The 24,510-nt window shown below is 42.0% G+C and overlaps 1 protein-coding gene across 4 annotated transcripts; it reads left to right on the top strand.

Annotated features, from left to right (window-relative positions):
- Positions 1-117: 117 nt before the first annotated feature.
- Positions 118-23,735, top strand: mfge8b (milk fat globule EGF and factor V/VIII domain containing b). 4 transcript variants are annotated; one of them, XM_061773367.1, is made up of 11 exons: positions 118-314; positions 8,166-8,288; positions 8,993-9,124; positions 9,515-9,547; positions 14,766-14,879; positions 15,429-15,610; positions 16,175-16,330; positions 16,963-17,107; positions 21,362-21,546; positions 21,699-21,854; positions 22,332-23,735. In XM_061773367.1, exons 1-11 carry the CDS (start codon positions 245-247, stop codon positions 22,473-22,475), a joined length of 1,440 nt encoding a protein of 479 aa, XP_061629351.1. In that variant the 5' UTR covers positions 118-244; the 3' UTR covers positions 22,476-23,735. The 4 variants fall into 4 exon arrangements, with proteins under 4 accessions (XP_061629351.1, XP_061629350.1, XP_061629352.1 ...); XM_061773366.1 differs by having other exon boundaries at positions 21,344-21,546; XM_061773368.1 differs by lacking the exon at positions 9,515-9,547 and having other exon boundaries at positions 21,344-21,546.
- Positions 23,736-24,510: the final 775 nt, after the last annotated feature.

Raw genomic sequence — 24,510 nt, 5'->3', positions numbered from 1 at the left:
GTCTTTTCCCCATCAACAGTGGAGAGGCGCTTTGGGGGTGTGGCTATCATGTAAAGGGAGGCTCGTGATTGGCTGACCGCTGATACGCACGTGTCCCGCTCTATATAAGCCTTGTGCCTGGGAGTTCACAGGCGCGAGCTTCAGTGTGTTTCAACAGCAAGACTCTCTCTGTTCTTTTTACCACTCAAGTGAACGAATTACAACCACCCAGCGTCTCTCATAGCAGCCTGATATTATAGCGGAAATGAAGGAGCAGGCGCTATTGTTGTTTTTGCTGCAACTTTTCACGGCTCGACTCTTACCCGGGGTGAACGGTAAGTACAGCCGCCTCACCGCTCGCTGACTCGTCACCGTCATTTTGTTTTGCGCTATCGCTCGGCGTTTGTGATAACGTAATGCTACTTTTTGGCTCAAATTACACTGCTAATTCAACTCTTTTGTGCTAAACTCCAAGCGACGGCCGTGTCAACGTCCAATGGGCATGCGAAATTTAAGGGACATTTTTATTTGGCCCGCAAAAAGGAACACCAAGCAACTAATTTAGTCTTAAATAAAAAAAAAAACCTAAATAAATAAAAACTAACGTCGTATGTTTTGGCTTATATTTCAGTGTATGGTGTTAGACTCTCAACCCAAAGGCAGCGGACGTGTATTGTGGCCCCTTCCGAGTCACATGATTAGCCATTATCCTTGTCCTGGTGTCAACGTCATGCCATTGGCGTCTAGCTTTGTGGCCTTTGAATGCATCAAACACATGTAGGCCGATGGATTCAAATGGCCTGGTTCTTTTCCTCCCCGGCTTCCTTTTTCCCAGTCTCTCTCACACACACACCAACTTGGTCACGGCAGAAAGGGAAAAACGGATACATGTTAGTGTGGAATTCAACTTTCACAATAATTTTAAGTGCAATTGACTTTTCCTGTCCAGAGGAGTGCTTAAAGATACCCCGAACATGTTAACACATGCAGCTGGCCTCAGGATGAATTCATGTTTTCCAGTTTATCACTATTATTATTATTATGACATCATATTGTTAAATGCTTAAACTGCCCTCCGGCGTTCAAACCATTGTCGTCAGCAAATTTGGAGACTTGATCTCAGTGAGTATCCAGAACAAACATGCTTATATTTTGTTCAAACAGGAAGAGATTTAATGAATAGGAAATATAAAACTGATGCAGCACAGTGAAATAGTGGTTAGCAAGTCTGGACTTTATTTCACCTGTGATGGCTGCAAGCTGAAGTTTGAATGTAAACAAACAAGTGCAGTCTTTCTCACGGTTCAGAAGTTGGGAACTTGAATCTTGTCTCCCTTTTTCCTTCTCTGGGTACTCCAGCTTCCTCCCACATTCCAGAATCATGTACGTTAGGTTAATTGAAGACTCTAAATTGTCCATAGGAGTGAATGGTTGTCAATTGACTGGGTGTTGCCCTGCCTCTCACCCAAAATCGGCTGGGATAGGCTGCGGCTCAAAAATGGCATTTGTTATTGCTCTGGCTTGTTCTTAAGACCCTGGGAGTGTTTTTTGTTTTTTTTTGTTTTTTTGTTTTTGTTTTGTTTAGAATGATAAAATGTTAATTCAAACATTGCCTAAAGGTTTTAGATGGTGACACTTTGAGCCTGTAACAGATTAATAGACTGCAGGGTATTTTCCTGTGGAGAAAGAGAACAGAATCTATTGCATTTTGCTTTAAGAATGCCAATCCAAACATGTTTGTCCCTGACAGCGCTTAGCGACAAGGCATATAGGTGTGGCCCCACTGGCTGACCTCGGCATTGAGTCACTTTTCAGGCTCCAGCCAACGCAGACATGTCAGTGAACCTCCAACGCTCACTGGAACGTGTCCAACTGTCTTCGTTAGAGAGCTTTGTTGTGGCCCCTGCCAGGTGCAGAATGTTTACTGTGTCTGTGTCGCGTAACCGACCGGGACTGTAGTTTACCTAAGTGGGTTATCGAACTGATGAGGTGAGGGAGGTGGAAGATGATTTTCTTGTTGGGTCATTCCTCTCTCTCCACAAGACCTCATGGATCACTCCACCACCACATTTGAATTTAAAATAGCTTCCTTAATCAATGTTTCATTGGAAAATGGAATATCTAATTTAGGCTTATAAATATCTGGCAACCCATTTTCCAATCTGCCATGCTGAATATTTTACACGCAACTAATCTCTCAGCATAGCAAAAATGATCCTTGCTACAAAAAGAATACATTTGCAGCAGGGAAATATGTAAAATGTGTCAAAATTGATAAACTCGTTATGGCTCGCTTGCATTCAGTGACTGTACTTGAGCGCTTGTCGTGTTGACGATGCGTGACGCTCGTGTATTTTTAGCAGCTGGCTCCCGTGTTGTTTTTTTATTTCTTTTTTATTTTAAGCGATGCAGCAGATGGCTGTGCAGTGCTTGCAGATTACACAAAGCTCACCTGCAGCTGGAGCCCTGCTGAGCCTGCTAATAGACAGGCTGGGGTTACTTGAGGCTCTCTGCCATGTCCTCTTATTGGCGTTTACTCCTGCTTGCGCATTTTTGGCAGAGGCAGGACTGATTGTGCGGGACACGTTCCCACCTTTTTTTGAAGAAGAGTAGTGTTCCCACACTCCCTGCCAGGCTCCCGAGCGCACACGCAAGTGTGTGCATGACGGCGCAGTCTGGGCACAACCTTTGTGTTCAAAGCTAGTACAATACTGTACAGTGGAACGTCCAGAGTCGCCCGCGCCAAACTTGGAGTTCAAACTGCAACACTTGTGAGACTTGTGCTTCCCAGAGTTGCTCAAGCATATGTCCAATTCGAGGTCAGGGGGGTTATGCAGATCCTGACTCCTGCATCAGTTTGTGGCCCTGCGTCTACTTCATGAAGCAATGTGACAAGCGGCTGCCATCTTTGGAGACTTGGGGGAGAAAAAAAAAACATGGCATTACCACTTCAAATGCTGCTAAAATCCTCTAACAAATTCAGGGGGAAAAAAAATAAAAATTACTAAACTAAAATGTATTATTCTGCCTACACTGTTCTTATGAATAATATTCTTTTTGTGCTATTTAAGTCAAGTTCTTGGGACAAATGACACAGTTTGAAGCATCATGGTAATTTTGATGCGTCGAGAACCCCTCGGAATTTCGGCCCATACAAGGTTATTGAAATTTTAACTGAAACTTGTCAGCCAATCGGAGAAGGGGTTCCCTGAGTAGCAAACAAAACGAAAGGGTTGAGGAGATATGCTGAGAAATAATGAAGTTATACTGTTTTATGATAATTTGGAGTTTTCTGACCAGCTTTTTGATAAGCGATAAAACAAACACGTTCTCCAAAAGGCTAGTTTTAATAGAAACTAAAAAGTCTGCAATATCTGCCCTCCCCTGTGCAGTTAAAGGTTTTCTGATGGTGGCAGTCAGTCACTTTTCACTTTCTTTCTCTGAAGAGTGAAAGCTCTTATACCTTTTGACCCACTCCAGATGATCCTCCCGTTTTCACTCCCTTTAGGCCTAGTGTCCCAAGACTATTGTCCATGTGGTCTTCTTCCTCAGTATCACATGACTGGCCATTTCTGTCCTCATTCCTTCAGGATTAGGTTTTTCAAAATCAGGTTAGACCCTCTGTGTCAGGGCGAGGCCTAGACCATGACTCACTGGGAGCGAGGACGGTACAGCACAGTGCCCCGTGGGAATGAATTGTTCTGCCAAGCACAACCTCTCATGACTTTCCAATCTGTCACTGCGATTCGAATCAACCGAGGCACTTGGTGAGGTTGTTCTAACCACAATATGTAATGCTGCAGGCCTGGCTGATGACATTTCAGGATTTGTACTTTATTTAAAAAGATAAAATAAAAATTTTAACCCACCGAAGTAGTGCTATTAAAGTTGACAAAGTTCTAATAATCTCAAGTGGAAATCTCCATCTAAATGTCAAACTTCTACTGCACAAACAATCCTGCTGGGCTAAAGTCCATCGGAGGATGAGAGAATGATGTGATTGTGAAACAGATAAAGGCGTTGAAAACAGGAAGTAGTTACTGTAGATGACGTTCTTGTAGATATTGAAACCACAGGCACGGATTTATTTACAAATCGTTAGCCTACTAGTATAATTGCCCAAAGTCATTTTTGAATGTTTTTGGAAAACAACAAATTCAGCGAACAAGAGTCCAGTTGCCTCGATTCAACCTTAGTGGATTACCATGACCTGTCTACAGAGAAAAATCTTTTTAGCAAGCACATTGGTGTTTTTGATATTGTGACAGTAAGTTAAAAATGACAAGCAATTGTGCTGTTATGCCAATGAAGCTATATACAGTGGTGCTTACAGCTGCAGTAACATTAGTCTATGTGGAAAAGAGTTCTCTGCGAAGCTTCTAGGGCTTTAGGCAGAGATTTTGCTTTAACCCTTCTATTGTAATTGATTTATTCAAAATATTTGATTAATCGTTCAGCCCTAGACTCAACAGGATGGAGTAGCATTGTAATGAATGCTGGGGAAATCTACTAGGGCCAGACTTGGCACTTACCATGCATGTGATTTTACCGTTTATGGAAACTGTGAATGCTACTATTTTTAGGAACTTTCACTTGGAGTCCCATTATGCAGATTCCAAAGCGACTGACGCAAACGCCCGAAACTACAATTTCCCCCCCTCCAATTTACAGTTAAAATGTCCATCTGAGCACTTTGAAGGAATAATGCTGGGTAAAGCCTCTATGGTTGAAAGTCAAAGAAGCTGGGGAAAAACCTCAGTTAACATACAGTAGTACTTTTGCTTTTTGTTTGGCCTCATGAGCACAGCACTGAAATCTCACTATTCAAGGGCAAGATAGGAAAAGTATTTCTCCTCCTATCTTGTCTACCTTGTTTACTTTGACACGCTTATCCCAGTGCTGGCATCACAACTGGGATTTTCCGGGAGGCTTTTGTGGTTTCACCGCCGTCACATGGCCGACCGCCTTGACTGATGCGTCAGATAGCTCCATACGGCTTTTATTAGACTTATTTGTTCAACTTTGCCACTTGCTATTCAGCAGTAGGATTTCCTGAGGGAATGAAGGGAGGCTTGTTCCTTCCTTATTATAAATGGACAACATGGCCAGTTGCTCAAGACCCCTTACAGATACGAAGGTCACGGCACCAATAAACACAAAACTCCAGTTGGAAGCACACTTCATTCCCTTAAGTAGCCTTGTCTGGCTCTCAATGTCTAATTGGATTAAAATTAAATCTACCCATGTTGTTGACTGCACCTTTTTTTAAAATGTATTTATAAGGTTAAAATTGTGGGCTGCATTTAGCACTTCTAATTACAGCCTATGTAATTAGATTATCTCTCTTTGTCGTTGGCCCGGTGTATACAACCCAGACAAAGTGACGACATTCTGAAACTGGCCCAAGAATGATGTCTATGAAACTTTACTGTGGGTTTCCAAAAATAAATGCGTTCTTTGAGGTGAGGTGGCAAAATCTGTAAGAAAACAAGGCCGTGGCTCATTTTTAGTATGTTTTGGTGACACTGGAGCTCAAAACCATCAATTTCACACTTGTGGTCCACCCTCAATAACAATCATCTAAATTGCAATGGTTAACTTGGCCTTATCCTTTCTTGTCATATTGTATGAAGCCCCCACATACACTTCTATATAGTGTGGAATGTTCAAAGTGTGGAATAAATTTGAGTTAAACTGAAATTTTCTGGACAGAAAATGAAATATTTTTCTTTATATGCTACCAGTGCTAGCAAAGAACCATAACATAGGAAGTTTTATCTGACAGTGACTGCTCAGTAAAGATTTTGCACTCAAATTTTACCAAGCAGATGCTAACATAAGTAGCATCTAGCAAACCAATGACAAATTTTTATTCTTGATGTTGTGGTCCATTTTGTGTCTGTCGGGTGTAATTTTATCTTGGTTTTATTATCGCCTGTAAGGATTTGGGCTTTGGAACAGAGGGTCACTGTTCAGGTCCCACTGGGGACAAAATGTGAAAATGGCAACGAGTTGTTGTAGAGATGCTAGTCTGCTTCTTGGCTACTGTTGAAGTGTCCATGAGCAAGGAATCTTTGTGTTATTGATGGGTTTAGCTCGTTTTCTTTCCCCTGTACTGGTGGCAGTCCTTGAATACGTGTCGTGTGCAGTCAAAAGTGAAGCTGAAAGTCTGCTTCTCTCCCAGTTCAGCTACTAATAGTCAGTGTAGTCTACTTTGCTGTTACAATTTGCCTGTATTCCCTAACATGTATTATTGTGTGCAAATGCCAAAAGTGAGTCTGACTCTGTACCGTTGTTTGCCTTGGACCCCCAAAGGACTAGCTATGGCCCTGGGCCGAGCCAGCAACCAAACTGGGATTAGCGACGTGTGCATTGATGAAGATGGCTGCTAGCTACCTGTGGGAACTAATGTGAATTCCAGCACACATTAACCATCGACACCTCAAATGTACACCAGGGTAATATGCTTCAATTTGGCGCCTGCTTAGCCATTAGCGGCTGGACAGGAGATTGAAGCATTACTAAGTGTGGAGGTGTGGGGGTCACACAGGCCAGGATGAGCGCACTCACTTTAACTTTTGACGCGGGTGATTTTGAGTCAACAGCGTAGCTATATGTGGGCCATACTCTCATCACCACATTCTGTTTCAATTCACCATTGGCAAGTGGGCAGCGTGAGCACTGGGAGGGGGCGGGGTAAATTTCTCTTTTTTGCACCAGATTTTTCACTGTAGCAGCAGCGGTGTTTTTCTTGAATTTCCCCTCCAGGGATTAGTATAAAAAATTAATTGTACAGTGGTTTTATTAGTTAACTTCTATTTTGCACTTGTATGTTATGTTATAAAACATTAACTGTACATTTTTATGCTTCTGACCTGGGAGCAAATGAATTCATTGGGGGGGTAATTGGAACAACTTGAAAGTCAGCCTATTGTGTTTAACTTGGGATGTTTCACTGTACTGAATTTGTACCTTTTTGAATACAGCTATTGTTCCCCTATTCATTTTGTAAGCTGCTAGATACCCCGTGGTTGCCAGGTTTCCCCCATTCACGTGCTGCTTTTTTTTTAACCACGAGTGTGGAGAGCTGCCAGATTGTCACATTGGGGGAGCGTGGAAACGTCCAGTCTTTGTGTTGTAGTTTACACTGTGGTTGAAATTACTCAGCTGTCCATGCCATCGCGTCCAACTTGCAGCGGTTTGGTTCTTCGAAGAACATCACAAGATGTGGAAAAAAGAAACTTGCTGACACCCACTGAAAGAAACCGCTCCAAAGTTGAGGGAATGCAGTAGCAATAGTTTAACCTGGGAACTTGACTATATTTGTCTATAAATACTATATTGCATTACATAAAATAAAAAAAGTTCCCACATCGTTTGCTTTCTTCTTTTCTTTGAGTCAACAAACTAGCTAGGAGCTTCGCTAATTCAGGATATGCGCAACCTGCTTCCACACGCTGCAAAAGAGGTAAAAGCACTTCCTCCTAACTCAGGTGAGTGGTTAAGGGGACTGTGCTGTAGCACCCCTGGGAACCTTAAAGGTCTTAATTTTTATTTATTTAATTTTTTTGTTTTGTCTTTATTTTTAAATGCAACTGTCCCCACAGAGCCACCAAAGATGACAATAGTCAATTTTTAGGCTTGGTTCGTGTTTACATATAGCATATCATATTTGTATAAATAAATTATATCCATGTATTTAACTTTTTTCTGAAGACACCAGCCGTAAAGAAAACAAAATTTTGGCAAGTTCGGCTTCAAACAATCATGTCATCAAACATAGTTGTGCTCGTTAGTGTAACATACACAGGAAGTCGGCGATCTCGTTTTCTGCGTTGGTCACGTGACAGATTGCGCCCTTTGCTGGTTGCTGCCAATATGACACCCTTGACTACATAAGACGGGTGTCTTGATTTTATTTAAAAATAAAAAAATTAATGGGCTGAGCTCAAATATGTAGACTTTTTCTGTATGTATACAAAAGGCCTATTACTCTCAAATATTCATAAATCTGTGTTAGTGAGCGCTTCTCCTTTGCCAAGCTAATCCATTCGCCTCATGGGTGTCGCAGATGAGACTGCATTATTGCACAAGTGTGCCCCAGGCTGAAATAAACAGCTTTATCAGGCAGTGTGAAATGGGCTTGTGTTGACACCCCTTCTCTCTCTCTCTCTCTCTCTGTGTAGGTGAGCTCTGTAAGGTGAATATTTGCTCTAATGGTGGAACCTGTGTGACCAGAGGAGGAGCGCCATTCATTTGCATTTGCCCTGATGGCTTCACAGGAGAAACGTGCAATGACACAGAGACTGGTGAATCACGCACGCGCGCACACAAGCCCCTAAATTTATAGTTACTTCTGGAGTGATTTTTGTAATATTTTGTTTCCCTCATTTGTTACATGAACATTTGTAGTCTTTATAAAGATAATTTTCGATACAGATTTGATCTTATTATGACTAGGGGTTTCAAAATTCTGGGCCATGGGAATTGACCAGGAATTCGCACAATTGAAGGTTGTCGCTTAATAAAGAAATGAAATCTAGTTGGGGGAATATATTTTTGCAGCATAGCATAATGGGAATTTGTTGGTGTTTTTGGAGGGAGCTGTGCACTTTGGTTAATTCAATGGATAGTAATGTTAAACTCAACATTTAGTGTTTTTGTTCTTCAATGAAAGAATTGTTCAATGAAATATTTAAAACTTGTTCTGTTACAAATGTATTACTAGAAATTGATTAAATTATATTATTGTGCATGGATGCTTGCTTATGACAAAACAAAAAGTTATTTATTCATTCATCCTTTCAATTTTGAATATTGTTAAAATTCGTTAACTTCTTCTAGAAATTGAATGACTCCTTTTTGGAGATTTAATGGAAATGCACCCACTTGCAACCCTAATTATTACAATAGGCAAGTTGTCGTATTGACTAGTTTCTTGACAAACAATCACAAATGTTCACATTTACTTTAATTCCCTTTATTAAACTCCCCTTACCTTCTCTTCTGCAAGGTCCTTGTAACCCCAACCCGTGCAAGAACGACGGCATTTGCGCAGCGACGGGCCACTCCCGCCGCGGCGACGTCTTCAGCGAGTATGTCTGCAAGTGTCAGCTGGGATTTGAGGGTGTCCACTGTCAGAACAGTGAGTTTGTGTGTCCTGCTCATTTCTTTAGTAACATTGTATCAGTATTAAATCCCACTCTAGAGGAATCAAATTGACAAAATAAGATGAGGACTGTCATTACCCATTCCTATGCAAATAATTTCCAAAATACAAGTCTTTTGAGTTGTTACGTTTGTCTTGTTCACCTGGCAAGTGACAGCTGGCGTAAGCGTCAGCCGCCCTTCACACAGTTGCCAGCCTTATGGGTGCTTCATTCAGGGTGCTCCTTTGAATGTCTTGTAGACACACATACACAGAGGCAGATGGCCACGGTTTGCTTGCGTAACATCCTGGAAAATAACAGTGAAGGAACACGTGGAGCCAAATGGGACTTGTTGTGTCTGATCATATTTACCTTTATCCTTTTAGGTGCCTATGGGGCAGATTTAAGCTCAAGAACAGGTAACAGTAGCAATGAGCCCTGATGAGAAGTGTGTGTGTGTGTGTTTGTGTATATGCGCGTGTTCTCTCCTTGAGTCTTTAGTATCTATATCAACTCTCTGCTTGCACACACATGCGCATGCTCAGCTGCATCTCTCCTTGTTTTTGTTTCCAGTACAATAGAAGGGAACCCTCTTTCCTGCGAAATTGCTGCATCAGAAGACAGAGTTTAGGGATAAAATTGTTGTCAACCTCTCTTCCCCAACAAAAACAGTGTGTATACAGAGGTGCGTTTAGATAAACCTTTAATTTGTTCTGTGACCATGCCCATAATGCAAAACACTTTCATCTCAAATCTTCTTACCCATTGAAATAAATGGAAATGCCATTAATTCTTTTACTTTTTCATGCATTCATTGTCCAGCTCCTTCTGGTGTGCGTGCCTTTTCCATTAAGGGGCTGTTTAACACATTGATACGTACATGTCTACACAACAAAGATGGTCTAAACTATTCAGTAAGCTGCAGCAGTAATAGTCGTTTTTCACAGTGGATAAAGAATATATGCCTGTGATTGTCTGTTGACCTGTGCTGCTGCACAGTTTGTTCAAATAACTGTTACTTTAAGGGTTATAATGCCTTGATATTAATGCTAGTTTTGCATTGTGTTTGCATTAAGCTAGGCAAAGTTATGTGGTTTATATACACAATGATTCATTCTTTGTTTTATAAACTTAAATAGCTTGAATCACCTTTTTATTATTATTTTTTTTACTTGTTCACTATCTGCCAAACTGTGAATGTGAAGTTCGCAGCTGCCATTTTGTGCTTATAACTAAAACTTTTGCTCTAGACAAAAAAAAAAAAAAATCAGCCAAGCAATGGCTTGTATCTCAAACTCGTAAGGTGAGGTACCACTCCATACTACCGTTCAAAAGGCTGGGGTAACTTAATGTTCTTATTTTTGAATAGAAACCCCTGTTTTGTTTTTCAGTGGAAAGTACTCAAAAATGCAGTCTCGATCGAGGGTCGGCAACCTTAAATACCGGTACTCAGAGCCATTTGGACCTACTCTCACAGAAAACATAGCACTAGGAGCCACAAAACCCTTTTGACATATAAAGTGAGGATAATGTATTTTATTTTTTTTAAACTAAGTGTAAATATATATTAAAACAAACAAAAAAGAAATGTATGGTGGTGTATCTATGAAATCCATGAACTGCTACAGAGAACACATTTTATTTTTCAATGTGACAAAAACATTTTGAACTCTTTGTGGGGGGTGATAGGTTGATGCTTATTTTTAAATAAAAGTAAATTTGATTCCTCCTGGTATTCATGAAATTAAAGCCAAACTTTAATCCACCTGCAGTCAACCAAAAATGCTGTCTGCTTCTGTGTTCTGTCATCGTTTTATTGCATGTGGCGCATGCAGCTAGCTGTCAACTTAAATTCAAAAGTTTCTGCAAAATAACAGACAATTGAAATATTTATTATTGGTGAATTTTCCTCCTGAACATTGCCGTACAGCGTGGGCACATCAGGGCTGTAGACGTTCCCTTCATTTTCACACATGATTGTAAGGTGTCATCTGTGAGGCTATATGAGCAATGTTTGTTTTTAATATAGTTCATGTTGCTCATACCATTTAACGTTCTGTTTTCTTCAGAAAATTATTTTGGGTTTACCTACTGGGGGTCGAATGGCTCAATACATTTTGGCGCCATGTCTCTCACATTGGCGTGTGTGACTCCTATCTTGAGTGACATTTTTATTTTTTTGTTACTAAAGCACCATAATCTTCAAATTTAGAATTACATTTTAAAAACAAATTAATTACTCATTTATTTTCCAAATTCACATACACGTCTGGAACTGAAAGTTGTAGACCCCCGGTCTGGACAATATTAATGTGGTTAAAAGGTTTTTGTGGACATCTGGCATTTTTCATATACCCCAGCTAACCAACATAACAATGGGAAGGAAACTGCTACCTTGGTGGAGGTAATGACTCTCAACACTACAAGGGATGTTTTATGGTACCTTGTTAAGGTCATCAGGATACTGGAAGGGGGGCATTAATGGCCGGGGGGTGGGTTTGGGCCCTCCTTTGTCCGTCTCAGCTCCACATTGTGTTGTGACAGTTTAGTGGCATTTAATTTCTCTGTGTGTGGGCTGATGGGAGCTGCCACCTGTTTTGTATGTCTCACACAAACGCGCGCGTGTCATGGTTGGGCATAGTGTATCGACCCATTGACAGCTCGCAACGTCTCGTTTAAGTAACACACAAACAGGCATAAGCACAATGCAAATTAATTGTGATTGGGGGTGGAGGGGCATCCAAAAATGATAGGAAAAGATGGAGAAACTGCCATATTTTGGAATATAACTAACTGAAAATAGAGTGCCATTAATATCTGGATCACTTGCACTCATAGTCAATAGAAAGTAGTAGCCATCGGCGCTTCTGTTGCTGGGTGAAGAAAATTGAACATGGAGGCGAAACTGTGAATTAAGTGTGCCCTCTCATCAGACTCTTTTAAGGCAGCACTTGTCGCTGCCAAATGTGGGGGGGGGGGGAAAAGCCTTTAGGGCACTTCCATGTAATGTATGGAGGTTCAAACGCATCCACATTTTCTTACCTGCAGCCTCGAGATGCAAGATTGTCTTAACCAATTAATGATGAGTTTTAAGGCTTCTTTGGTTTATTTATTTTTTTGCTAAGTGTTTCTAGATTGAGGCAGTGGCTGTGGTCTAGTTTGAGTAAGTGTCTTTTAAATGAAAACCCTCGGAAGGCGGCTGGGGGCAAGGTGGGACCATATGTACAATTCTCCCAAGGACTCAAATGCTCATCAGATTTCAAAACACTGGGTAATAGAGGTTTTCTTTTTTTTTTTTCATTTAAAAAAAAAAATATATTTTTTTTAAAATAAATATTCAATGAAGAAAAAAATGGGCTGCAGCAAAAACAGCCCCTTTTTTTTTTTTTTTTTTTTCTTTTTTTGGTTTAGGGCAAAAGGGCTGGTGCTTGATCACCACCTCGTGGCTATATGTGAGTTCGTTCATCTATCAATCATATTTGCATGTCTCTATTTTGCCTCCTAAGTGGTTCTTAAAAACTATTTTTAAACTTCTTGACAGAGCTAGCTGTATATAAACTTAATGACTGTTCCAAATACTGCATTTCACATCTGGAAACCTTTTAAGCTTTGATTCAATAACCGTGGTGGGGTTTGATCTTTGTTCCATATTGCCTCGAGCTCCCACCACCCCCTTCTTGGTTGCTCTACCATAGCAACAGTGGGCATTTTGATTAGAGATGTATAATTTTCCTGTTCTGTTGTTTGTGAGAGGAAGAACCAGGAATGGTTGGTTGGTTCTATACAGTTATAGCAGTAACTGTACAGTATGGAAAAACAGAACGTTATCGGTAAACGGGCAAAGTTAAAAGCTTCAATGATTCGTTTGTTTTATGCTTAATGACAATATTACTCACACTAGTCTTTTTAGTGAATAGATTTATTTGTATGCTGAAAGCGTATTACTTTAAAAAAAAAACATACCAGCAATTAAGTGAATGTGTATGCGTGTCTACCTCTGCACTTACTGGAATGAAAATCACTTTTTTTTTTTTTCTTTCCAGGAAAAACTACAATATTGTCAAAATGTTGGTTGAAATGTGAAGTTTGAAAATGCTGTAATATACATGCCAGGCCAGTAGATGGCAATGTCACCTACAAAAAAAGTTTTGTCTGAAATTTTGTTGTTGTTGTTGGTCTAAATAAACCCGTCTACTGTATAAATGGGTTTTTCAATTTGGTGTGTATGTATACATTATATTCTTTGGTTGGCGTTTTGGCTCTCACCATGACTTTCAATTAAGCTGGCGCCGGCGGCATGGTGGATTACTGGTTAGCGCATCTGCCTCACAGTTCAGAGGAACGGGGTTCAAATCATGCCTGTTTGGCGTTTGCATGTTTTCCCTGTGACAGGGTGGGTTTTCTCCGGGCACTACGGTTTCCTCCCGCATCCCAAAAACATGCTTAGTAGGTTTCCTGTAGGTCTGAATGTGAACGGTTGTTTGTTTATGGCCCCTGCTATTGGCAGGCGACCAGTTCAGGGTGTACCCCGCCTCCCACCCGAGGATAGCTGGGATAGGCTCCACCACGCCCGCGACCCTAATGAGGATAAGCGGTACAGACGATGGATGGATGTGGTTGCATTTGGCGCACTTGGCATGGTAAACTCAGTTGTAAACTGTTGTCTCATGCATCTGCTCTTCTTACCTGTGCAAGGAGGTCTTTTGCTTCTCCTTCCTCAGGTTATAAATGGATTAGTGTGTGTGTGGGGGGGGGGAATTTTACACACTGCTTAATTTACACACTGCTTATTTTATTTATCTTGCAGGCCAAATAAATGGTAACCTGGACTGTGTTCAAAATCCATGCAAATATAGTTGAACATCCCAGCATATTCTGATCATAGGTAGTGCTGAAATGTCTACACTTAAATGTAAATTGTAAGTTTAGTGTTATGAAGCCAAATGAGTCGTCCACAGTTTACAGTGACTCTCTTCCAAAATAACTACTTTTCCCTCTGAATGTGTAGGAATTTTAGACAAGAGCTATTTGTGGTGATGCTACATGGTTGGCAAGATACAGACACATTTGTTTGCATGGGACAAATACAGCGTTTTGTGTGGAAAAAGTGTGACAATGTGGTCATCCCAAGGTTGAAGTTGTTGATATGCTTGTTTTCAAGCCACTTTAGTCACACTGGAGGCTCTGACTGGTGAAAGATGTGGCATTCTGCTGAATTTGCACCATTTTCTTTTGCAGTGGCGCCACCCAGTGGTGTTACAAGCAGGTGCAAACATGAACTCTGCTGGCATGATTCTCCTGTTTCTTATTTACAAAAAAAATGCAGTGCTGTGTCTCCAGTTTTGTCTCTCTCCCCCCCCCCCCCCCCCCCCCACAGACATTTAAGGGTGTGTGCTGGATATGAATCAGAAAACCACACAACCCCTCCAGCGCATTGACACATTTTCCACTTAGAAATCACAGTCAGTAGTGTTTTGAATCCTCAGTCATATAATAAAACGCATGCCTGATTATTCTCCTCTACTACAGCTGCAGTCTAGTTGGCATGCCATCTACTAACCTCCTCCTAACTAGTGATCTGCCAACACTGTCCAATCGTTTGTCGTGATGTTAATGTGTTTTATCTTTCTCCCGCAGACGTGAACGATTGCGCCGGCCAACCATGCCAGAACGGAGGCAGCTGTAGGGACCTAGAGGGGGATTTCAAATGCCACTGTGTTTCCCCTTACGTGGGCAAACACTGCCAGCTGCGTAAGTGCGCGTGATTCCGAGGGCCATGTCAAGCCACTTCCTGAGATTTTAGCAAGCAAACTGAGCTTCCATGTAGGCTACTCAGTAATAGTCCCATCAAACATGCTCAAATTTGGTCAACACTGTCAACGTGTGAACCTTTGTCTACAGAAGGATAACTGATGGAAAAGCTGCGCATTGTGAAATTGAACTTAAAGTGCCTGGGTCCTCTGTACAGAAAGAACGATACAATTAAACTTCAATTTTATCCAGTAGATATTTTATACCTGTATGACACTCATGAATGTTAAAAATGTTAACGTCTGTACAGTTAATAAAGACTTTCAGATGGTGACACTTTGAGCCTGTAACAAATTCACATTACTTCCTATGGTTAAAATGAAATGCACAATTTGGAAATCAATCTGCAACACGGGGTAAAAAAATGGTATTTTTTTATACCGTAACTGCTGAGCTGTTCACCCCAAAAACTCATTTAAAGTCTGCCTTGAAGCTTTAATCACAAGACAAGTTATCAACAAGTGATCGGCTTCTGTCAACCCACCACAGGCTGCATTTCTCTGCTCGGCATGGAGGGTGGAGGTATCGCTGAGTCCCAGATCTCCGTCTCGTCCGTCCGTTACACCTTCCTGCGCCTGCAGCGCTGGGGCCCCGAGTTGGCGCGCCTCAATAACAAAGGCCTGGTAAACGCCTGGAGCCCCGCCCCCCACGACAGGAACCCATGGCTGGAGGTCAGACTGTTTAACTGATCTTGGATAAAGTACTCGTTTTGCTGGGTGTCGTCGTCTGTTATCTCCTGCAATGCATTTTCAGAAATACAGGCGCGTTTCAATAAATTAAAATATCGTGAAAAACTTGATTTCAGTAGTTCATGTAGAAAAGTAAAATTCTGGTCCACTCCCCACAGTAAAATATTTTGACTATACCTTGCAGCTATTGAAAACTTACAATTAACCGTCAAGAAATCAAGAAAAATACTACACAAAAAAATTAAAAATACAAAAATTTATAAATAAAAAAATTGGTAGCACTTGGCCTTCTTAAAAGTATGCATTTAGAGACTCTGTAGTTCCACTTTTTGAAAGCCACTACAGAAATAAAGGACCTTTTGTTTAGTACAGTTCAGCTGTATTAAATTCAAGTACATTAGTTCATCTTAATGTTACGTAGAGATGCCGACTATCTCTTCAATGTTGTGTTTATGTTCTGGGGAGTCTTGAGCTGCATTTGTCTGTAACAGTCTGGTAAACCTTTAGCTACATGTCACAAAGAGACAAACCTACATACTATTTCAGGTGAATCTGCAGAGGAAGATGCGCTTCACTGGCATCGTGACGCAGGGCGCCAGTCGCGTGGGAGCCGCAGAGTACGTCAAGGCCTTCAAAGTGGCCACCAGCCTGGACGGCAAGACGTACACGGTGTACAGGACCGAGGACCAGAGGAAGGACCAAGTGAGGGGACACATCACCAGAGCCATTCGGCACTTTCGGTTTAACGTAGTGATATTTGAAGGAGACGTTTCCCCCCCCCACCCGTTGTTGGTGTTTTAATAAGTCTAACATTATTTGGTCAAAATGCACAAAGGAAAAAGAATTACAGCAAACTTAATATTCCCTTGTCACACTGGTTCAAGTCACTCCGCGATGATGCCAGGGCGACTCGGTGTTCTCAACAGAGTGACTTTTCTGACCCCTTCTAGCAACTATTTTTCCACATCTCATGTCAATATTTCCAACTTCCTTGGACCTCGATCCTCACTCCTGTTTACATGTTAGCTCCTCCCACCAGAGATCATATCAAGAGGAGGAGGGATGGGTGGATTTCAAATCAATTTGGATTTTTCATTTGCTAGACAATGTCTTTATTTCGGAGTAGTACAAAGAGGAGGAGTTAACGATTCGATGGTGATTTGCTAGTCATTCGTTACTGTCAATGCGAATAGCGATTGGGGAGTTACATGGTGAGACTTTAATCTTTAGTAAACAAGTTTGTATTCATATACAATGTCAATTTTCCACAGTATTTTAATGTAATGTCACCACTAGTGGGGCACGATTTGCACAATTGCTTTTGCTTTCCTTAGATATTTTCTGCAAACGTTGACAATGACGGCACAAAGACCAACGTGTTTGATCCGCCAATCATCGCTCAGTACATCCGCATCATCCCGGTGGTGTGCCGCAAAGCCTGCACCCTGCGCCTGGAGCTGGTGGGGTGTGAGCTCAATGGTAAACACACACACACACACACACATACACACGCGCGTGCGCACACTGTGAGCTGATGTATTAGCTTTCCAACCTCCAGGTGGGATCTTTGCTCTTTCGTTTGATGATAATTGAGTAGGCCAGAAGAGGATATCACTTTGCAATCAGGAGTTGCGAGACTGTCTGCCTTATCGTATGACTCAAAAGCACATGATCATATGTTGCAACATAAATAGCGCGAGTGGTAATGGTTCACACATTTTCGTGTGAATATGCAGCATCCTGCTCACTTAAAGTGTTTTTTTTTTGTGTGTGTGTGTGTTCATCTCGCCGCTGCTTGTTCCTGGGACATTCCTCATGTCCCAGCTGGACCTTTCCAGGTCAACTAGCACATCTGTGTCTGTTCTATACTCCCGATACTTTCTCCTTGACTTGTGCATGACCGCTTGATTTCTGCTGGTGGAAAAAGGAGCAGTATCTAAAAGGAACACGCTCCAATTGGGCAACTTAACTTTTTATTGCGTGAATACAAAGAATCAAATTCTCAGAAAAACTTTGCGAATACCAGCAATCAAATGCCCACGCCAAGGCTATTCCATCTCTTTTCTGTAGCAGCGGTTTGCAAACTTTTTTTTGAAATGTACTGCACATAAGTTAAATTAAAAAAAAAAATAATAAATTACCTAATCTTTAAAAATAAAAATTACTTGGAGAATAAATGCAACTGTATTGCAATTAAGTTAAACACAGCTGAATTGTACTTGGGTAGTGATTATTTCACGTACCACTAGAGGGAGCCCACTTACCAACTTTGAGAATCACTTTTCTACAGGCCGGCAGCACGGCGGACAACTGGTTAGCACATCTGTCTCACAGTTTTGAGGACTGGGATTCAAATCCCAGCTCCGCTTGTGTGGAGTTTGCGGTTTCACTGCGGTTTTCCTCCCACATCCCAAAAACATGTATTGGAGACTCTAAATTCCCCGTAGGTGTGAATGTGTGCGCGAATGGTTGTTTGTTTACATGCGATTGGCTGGCGACCGGTTCGGGGTGTACCGCGCCTCTCGCCCGAAGATAGCTGGGATAGACTCCAGCACGCCCGCGACCCTTGAGGATGAAGCGGTACGGACAATGGATGTTTTACAGGCCTTTTCATTTGGGTGGCAGATGAGTTTGAGCCCATCTCAGCTGACTTACACACTGGATAGGTCGGCAGACAATTGCAAGGCATATATAAACAAGCATTCACACCTATGGACATTGGACAGTTTAGTCTTCGAGCCTAATGTGCGTACTTTTGGAATGTGGGCGAAAGCGGAGAACCTGGAGAAAACCCAAGAAAGCATTGGGAAGATCATGCAAACGGCCTTGGCTGTGAGTCTATTACGGAGTAGGCCTTAGTTGTATAACACTCTATTGAATAATTTTACACAATTAGAGTACATTACAATTTATGTGAAAGTGGCATTTAAAACAAAATAAAAAGGACTTGTGAAGAAACTGCAAGAACAGAGGGAGACTAGGCAGATGTAATTAGTCGGGTAGATGTGCGGCGCAGTAAACAAAGACGCACGCAACTTTGTGACGCAAACACAGCAATGCTAATTGCAGTTAAAAGATGGCATCTCCACAAAACTTAGATCATTTTTTAATTCTACTTAAGAAACTCGTACAGTAAACTTTAATTAACCTGAGAGATGAGTCCTCAGTAGATGCTGCTGTTTTGGTTAGCAATGCTGTCCACGTAGGCTCCGTAGTTAACCATTTAATGTACACTGTATTGCAAAGATTTTTCGCTCCCCTGCCTTGACACAGATGGGAATTTAAGTGTCATCCCATTCTTAATCCACAGGGTTTAATGTGACATTGGTCCCCCCTCTGCAATTATAACATTTTAAACTCTTCTGGAAAGGCTTTCCACAAGGTTTCGGAGTGCGTTTATGTGAATTTATGACTATTTTTCCTGGAGCGCATTTATAAAGTTGGGCAAGGGCTCTCAAAATGCTTTTGGCAATATAGCGTATTAAGTATGTTCAGTCTTTGAACTGAGACGATAACACTTTTTTACATTTAATTTAAGAGGACATCTATTTGGATTATTTTTATTTTATAGATATTTTCTCGTTTACACGTGACTAGCGGTCTTTATTTGAGGGATGGCCACTATTTGAGTACATGTAGTCATGTTAAGTACCGTATTTTCATGACCATAAGGCGCACTTAAGTCTTAAATTTTCTCCAAAATGGACGGGCCGCCTTATGCGGCACGCCTTATGTGTGCACAGAGTTCCAACATCTATAAAGGATGTTGTGCGATGAGTGCGTCGCTCAACTTTTGTCTTTTTTTTTTTTTTTTTTTTTTTTGCATTTCCTGCCGGCACGTTGCTTACGCAGAGGAAAAGCGGACGTGGCTGAGGACAGGGGAAGGGTGCGTGAAGTAGGATGCTAAAGCCACACCCCCAGTAGGTATATAGCGCTGTTTTTTTTTAATTTTTTTATTCTAAATTTTCACCGCTTTACTGACTGGGAGAATTTCCGGGGTGTGCAAAACATCGGTTTGGCTAAGGACCCCCGAGCAGCCGCGAGAGAATTTAAGATCAACGAATGCATGGTTCGCAAGTGGAGGAAGCAGGAAAACGAGCTTCACCAAGTCAAGAAGACGAAGCTGAGTTTTTGCGGGAAAAAAAAGATAAACAAAATGCGGAAATAAGGCGAGGTGGCCCGGGTTGGAAGACAAACTCGAGCAATGGATTAATGAGCAATGAATAACTCTGGGCTTGCCATCATTCCGGGAGGCTTGAGGAACCACTGGACATCGATGTAAACAGGGCGTTCAAAGTGAAGTTGCGAGCAGCGTGGAAGTGATGGATGACAGATGGCGAACACAGCTTTACTAAGACTAGGAGGCAGCGCCGGGCGACTTGCGCCACAATTTGTGAATGGATTGTGGATGCTGGGCTAACGTGTCTGCTTGCACTGTTCTTCGAGCTTTCGCACGGCAACGAGACTGACTCGAACCTGGCGTGTTTGATTGAGAACTTGCCCAGCTGTTCATTTCGGATACAGAACATTGGGACTTTGATGGATTTGTGGATGAGTCTTGATTAAAAAAATAACTTGAGTACATTGTTAAATACTTCAATAAAGTACAACCGAACTCAGTTTTGCTCCCGGTGCCTTTTTAAAAACATTGTTTTAGCGTGCATGCATGCTACCGTATGTTTTAAGTTAGCGTATGTTTTACCATGCCTACACCCAATAATACGGTGCGCCTTATGTATGTGTTAAATACAGAAATAGAGCCCGTAACTGAGACTGCGCCTTTTAATACGGTGCGCCCTATGGTCGTGAAAATACGGAAATCAATTTTGAGGCGCAACAACTTTTTTTCATTCACATGGACAGCACAACCGGCAATTCATTGAAACCTGTATTTAATTATAAAGGAGGCCAACAGCTGAGGAAATGCTGCAAATCTTCCCCTTCTTTTTAAGAGCAGGACCTTGAATCAATGGATCTGAACACAAGCAAACAAACAAATGTGTTTCTATTCAGGGCAGGGGGCTTTTTATCTCAGCCAGTCACGTTCACCAAGTATTGAACATTTTCTGTAAGAAAATCAAAGGCAATATTAGAAAAGCAATGATGCGCCAGTAATATGTTTGCATCGCCAGGAGAGCAGAACATTTACTAAACATCCAGTCGGAATTAAGACAGCCCCATCTGGCTATTTGGCTGTTAATTGAACACCAAGTTGTCGTACTGCCTTTCAAAATCAGTGATACCCAAACGCTGTGCCATTTCACTAAATTGGTCTGAAAATGTTTTTTTTTTAATTACAAACAATGTATCTTTTGTTCATCAATCTCTGCCAGCAACATATTGTGAGAGGCCGAACAAGTAAATGCTCTTAAATGTGACATTTCTGTTGAGTGGTCTGATGTGAGATTTTTCTCGTCAAGTATTGGCTTGGCTTGATAAAAGTTGGGACATTGTACACTGTTCCAGATGAGACCGCCTGCTGCTAGTGACTAGATGATTCATTCACGTGTACATCCGTGACACAACTTGCATGCTGTAGGCTTCACATCTGCTCTTCTCAGCCTTCGCATCATCATCTGTTTGCTGCTGCTTAACATCACCCGCTGGCCTGCGCCGCTTCCTGTCCATCACGCCGTTTGTTTTTTTGTTTTTTTTTCTCCCCCCTCTCTTGCTGTCATTCCACGCTCCATCTGGGACTGGGCCTCAATTTCACAGTGTACTCAAATGCTTCAGGTTGCTCAGAGCCCATGGGCATGAAGTCCCGGCTAGTGTCAGACCAGCAGATCACGGCCTCCAGCACTTTCCGCACGTGGGGCATCGAGGCCTTCACATGGCACCCTCACTACGCCCGCCTGGACAAACAGGGCAAGACCAACGCCTGGACCGCTGCCACCAATAGTAAATCAGAGTGGCTGCAGGTAGGAGGAGACATCCCAGACTTGACATTGCCTTTTTCAGAGTTTTTACACAAGGATCTGTGCTTCTATTTAAAAACAGCGTGTAAATGCATTTGCCAGCTGTTTTTTTCCCTGGTGCTGTACGTTTTTAAAGAAGTCTTTCATGTGCTCAGGTGGACCTGGAATCTCCCAAAAAGCTCACAGGAATCATCACGCAGGGAGCCAAAGACTTCGGCACTGTCCAGTTCGTCTCAGCCTTCAAAGTGGCTCACAGTGACGACGGGCGGTCCTGGAGCATAGTGCAGGACGAGACCACAAAGAATGACAAGGTCCTATGTCACCAATATAGTCCAGTTAATTAAGTTCATCACGGTACTCTTTGGAATTCAAAATCAAATGTTTCCGCATTTTGTTTGCTGGTCTGTATAAATAACACCGGTACAGAATTGGTGTAGAAAGTTGACAAATTACATCTTTGGAGGTGGGATCAGCTTTCACCAAGGCGGAATGTCATCTGTGTCTGAGGGAAGATGGAACAATTAAATGCTGTTCCACTAGATGGCAGTATACAATTAACTTGTGTATCCATGTTTCAACTCGTACAACACAATAAGTCATTGCTTGGTGCATACAGCTTTGTAGTCAGCTAAACTGGCTCAGAGTCACACTAAGTTTGTGAATGAAAAGTTTGAGTATTAGGAAAAACATTATTCAAATTTGAATTATTATTATTGAGAGAAACAAGTTCATTATTGAAGTACTTTTGGTGGATATTGAAGTTATTTTTATTCCCCCGATTTGTTTAGATCTTTCCCGGCAACAGCGACAACAACGTCCACAAAAAGAACCTGTTTGAGCCGCCGCTCTTCGCCCGCTTCGTGCGCATCTTGCCGTGGGAGTGGCACGAGCGCATCACCCTGCGTATGGAGCTCCTGGGCTGTGACGAGTAGCGGTGTTCCGGAACCTGCTGACCATCCTCCCCTTCCCTCATTTCTCTACCTCCACCAACCAACCCTGTCGTCCTCCCCGACACACACCCTTTGCTGTGCCTGCACTGCCTTGTTCTCTGTCCTAGAGGGCAGCAAACACAGCTGTTGTTTAGAGAAGGAAAGACTGGAGTCCTCATGGCTGATGTCTCGTCCCTCTGATGTTTAACCACTTGAGCCTACAGTGGGAACCCCACTGCCTGCAGAACCTCCCAAGAGCCTGCAAACTGGTGGTGTGTATATAAACTCTCCACTCTTCTTCTTACTGGTTCTCTGGGCGGCTTTTCTGCTCAAGCACATCACGACTGTCTCATTTTCTTCACAAGCTTGCAGATTAGTGCTGCGGTTTATCAAGCTGCAGACACAATAAATCACCAAGGCGTCCAATTCGGCGGCCAAACGGAGCAGAACAACAAAAGTTGTTTTGCAGTCACATGCTTGAGCCAAAATTGTTAGTTCGATGGCTGACCTACATTATCATCACCGCATACAATGATTGAATTTGAACAGGTTGCTGCGCATCCCCCACCCAACTATTCCATGTTGACGGGATGATCAAAACGCAGGCGTCGGTGCTGGCAGTGTATTCTAGCAAACCTGCATCCAATGCTACTGAGACATTTCTACTAATTGTTGTGGTCACCACGTTCATTTTTATGGCACTTTTGATGTTTGTGTTTGCATATATGGGAAAACATAAAAAGAATATATTGGAAAACAAAACTGTGTTGTGCACACATGAACAAAGAATGTGGCGGTAAACAAAGAGATTCAATAGATTCCCCGTGAGCAAATCAAAGCTGAAGTATTTATTTATTTTTTTCCCCCACTGGACACGTGACGCATGCCATCTTTTCCACCCCCATGAATTATGAATTATGGGCTCGTGCAATAGTATGCTATTGTGCCGCACTGGTTCCGATAAGGATGCGTATTAATGCGGCGACGTGAAAAATGCATGAGGGGGAAGGTTGCCAAACACTGAATGTGTCTGGCTAATAATGCTTCAATTTGACCACATATTCATGTAAATATTGTTTCCCTCTTCTCGTTTTCTATGGTTGATTGAAATATGATGTTGAAGTATTTTTATGGTGTTTTGTGTGCTTTCCTGCTATACTGGACTGGGTCCATTGAATTCCAGTAAAGCGTTTCTGAGACACACTCTATGTTTGGCCTTTGTATTGGTAAAACAAACAACAATAAATGTTTGAAAATACTGCATCCAATTGTTTCCAAAGGCACTTTTTATTCAAACGAACTGATTGCAGCTATTTTCCATTTAAAAAGGTCCAAGATCAAAAAGGCAGGAAGCACCGAGGGCCGTTTTGGCTGTTTAGCATTTAACCCCCACACTCCCCAGGGAGCGGTGTGCACGCCTAATCTGCCTTCCCGCCATCACACGGTCCTGCTGAAGGTATCTTCATACCCTCATTAGGCTGCTGTGAAGGTCATTCAAGTCGGTGCTGAAAGCTCACATATGTAAATACATCCCATATTGTGTTTTCATAAGCAAATATATTAATGAGCATATTGCTGTTGGGAGGAATCCTTCCTCTCCAAAATCATTACTTTTCAGGGGGGGGGGGGGGGGGGAATCCAATACCATCTAGCTTGAGTTACCAAACACTGCAACATTGAAGTTGGTATAATGCCTTTTTGTGTTGCTATCCTATACCATTGTGCACAACACCAAATGATATTCAATTGCTACTTTTATACACAAAAAAACATAATTCATCACGCTGTCACCAGTGCCAGATGTCAAGTCTGCGCTCATGCGGAACTCCAGACCAGACAAAAAGCCTTTAATACTTAACAAAAGCAAATGAGTGTGGTAACATCTCTCCAAACTCTTTCTGAAAGATCTTCGAGCCATGAGCGATGCAACTATTAAGCTGACTAAGCAGTTTAATGGGCAGAATTGTATCTGCATGCACATACCTTTGTGGCTGACCACTTCTATCTACATCGAAGCAGTACAGCAATCCAATTTTAA

Source organism: Phyllopteryx taeniolatus, chromosome 5 (assembly GCF_024500385.1).
Source record: "Phyllopteryx taeniolatus isolate TA_2022b chromosome 5, UOR_Ptae_1.2, whole genome shotgun sequence".
Lineage (NCBI taxonomy): Eukaryota > Metazoa > Chordata > Actinopteri > Syngnathiformes > Syngnathidae > Phyllopteryx > Phyllopteryx taeniolatus.
Note: the sequence above shows the minus strand (reverse complement) of the source record. Positions and strands in the feature narration are given on the sequence as shown.

Excerpts from the sequence above, each read along its gene's own strand:
- mfge8b (XM_061773366.1), top strand. The coding sequence starts at position 245 with ATGAAGGAGCAGGCGCTATTGTTGTTTTTGCTGCAACTTTTCACGGCT. Across the intron at positions 8,289-8,992 it reads GTGCAATGACACAGAGACTG|GTCCTTGTAACCCCAACCCG; the intron begins GTGAATCACGCA and ends CTCTTCTGCAAG. Across the intron at positions 14,880-15,428 it reads GGGCAAACACTGCCAGCTGC|GCTGCATTTCTCTGCTCGGC; the intron begins GTAAGTGCGCGT and ends AACCCACCACAG.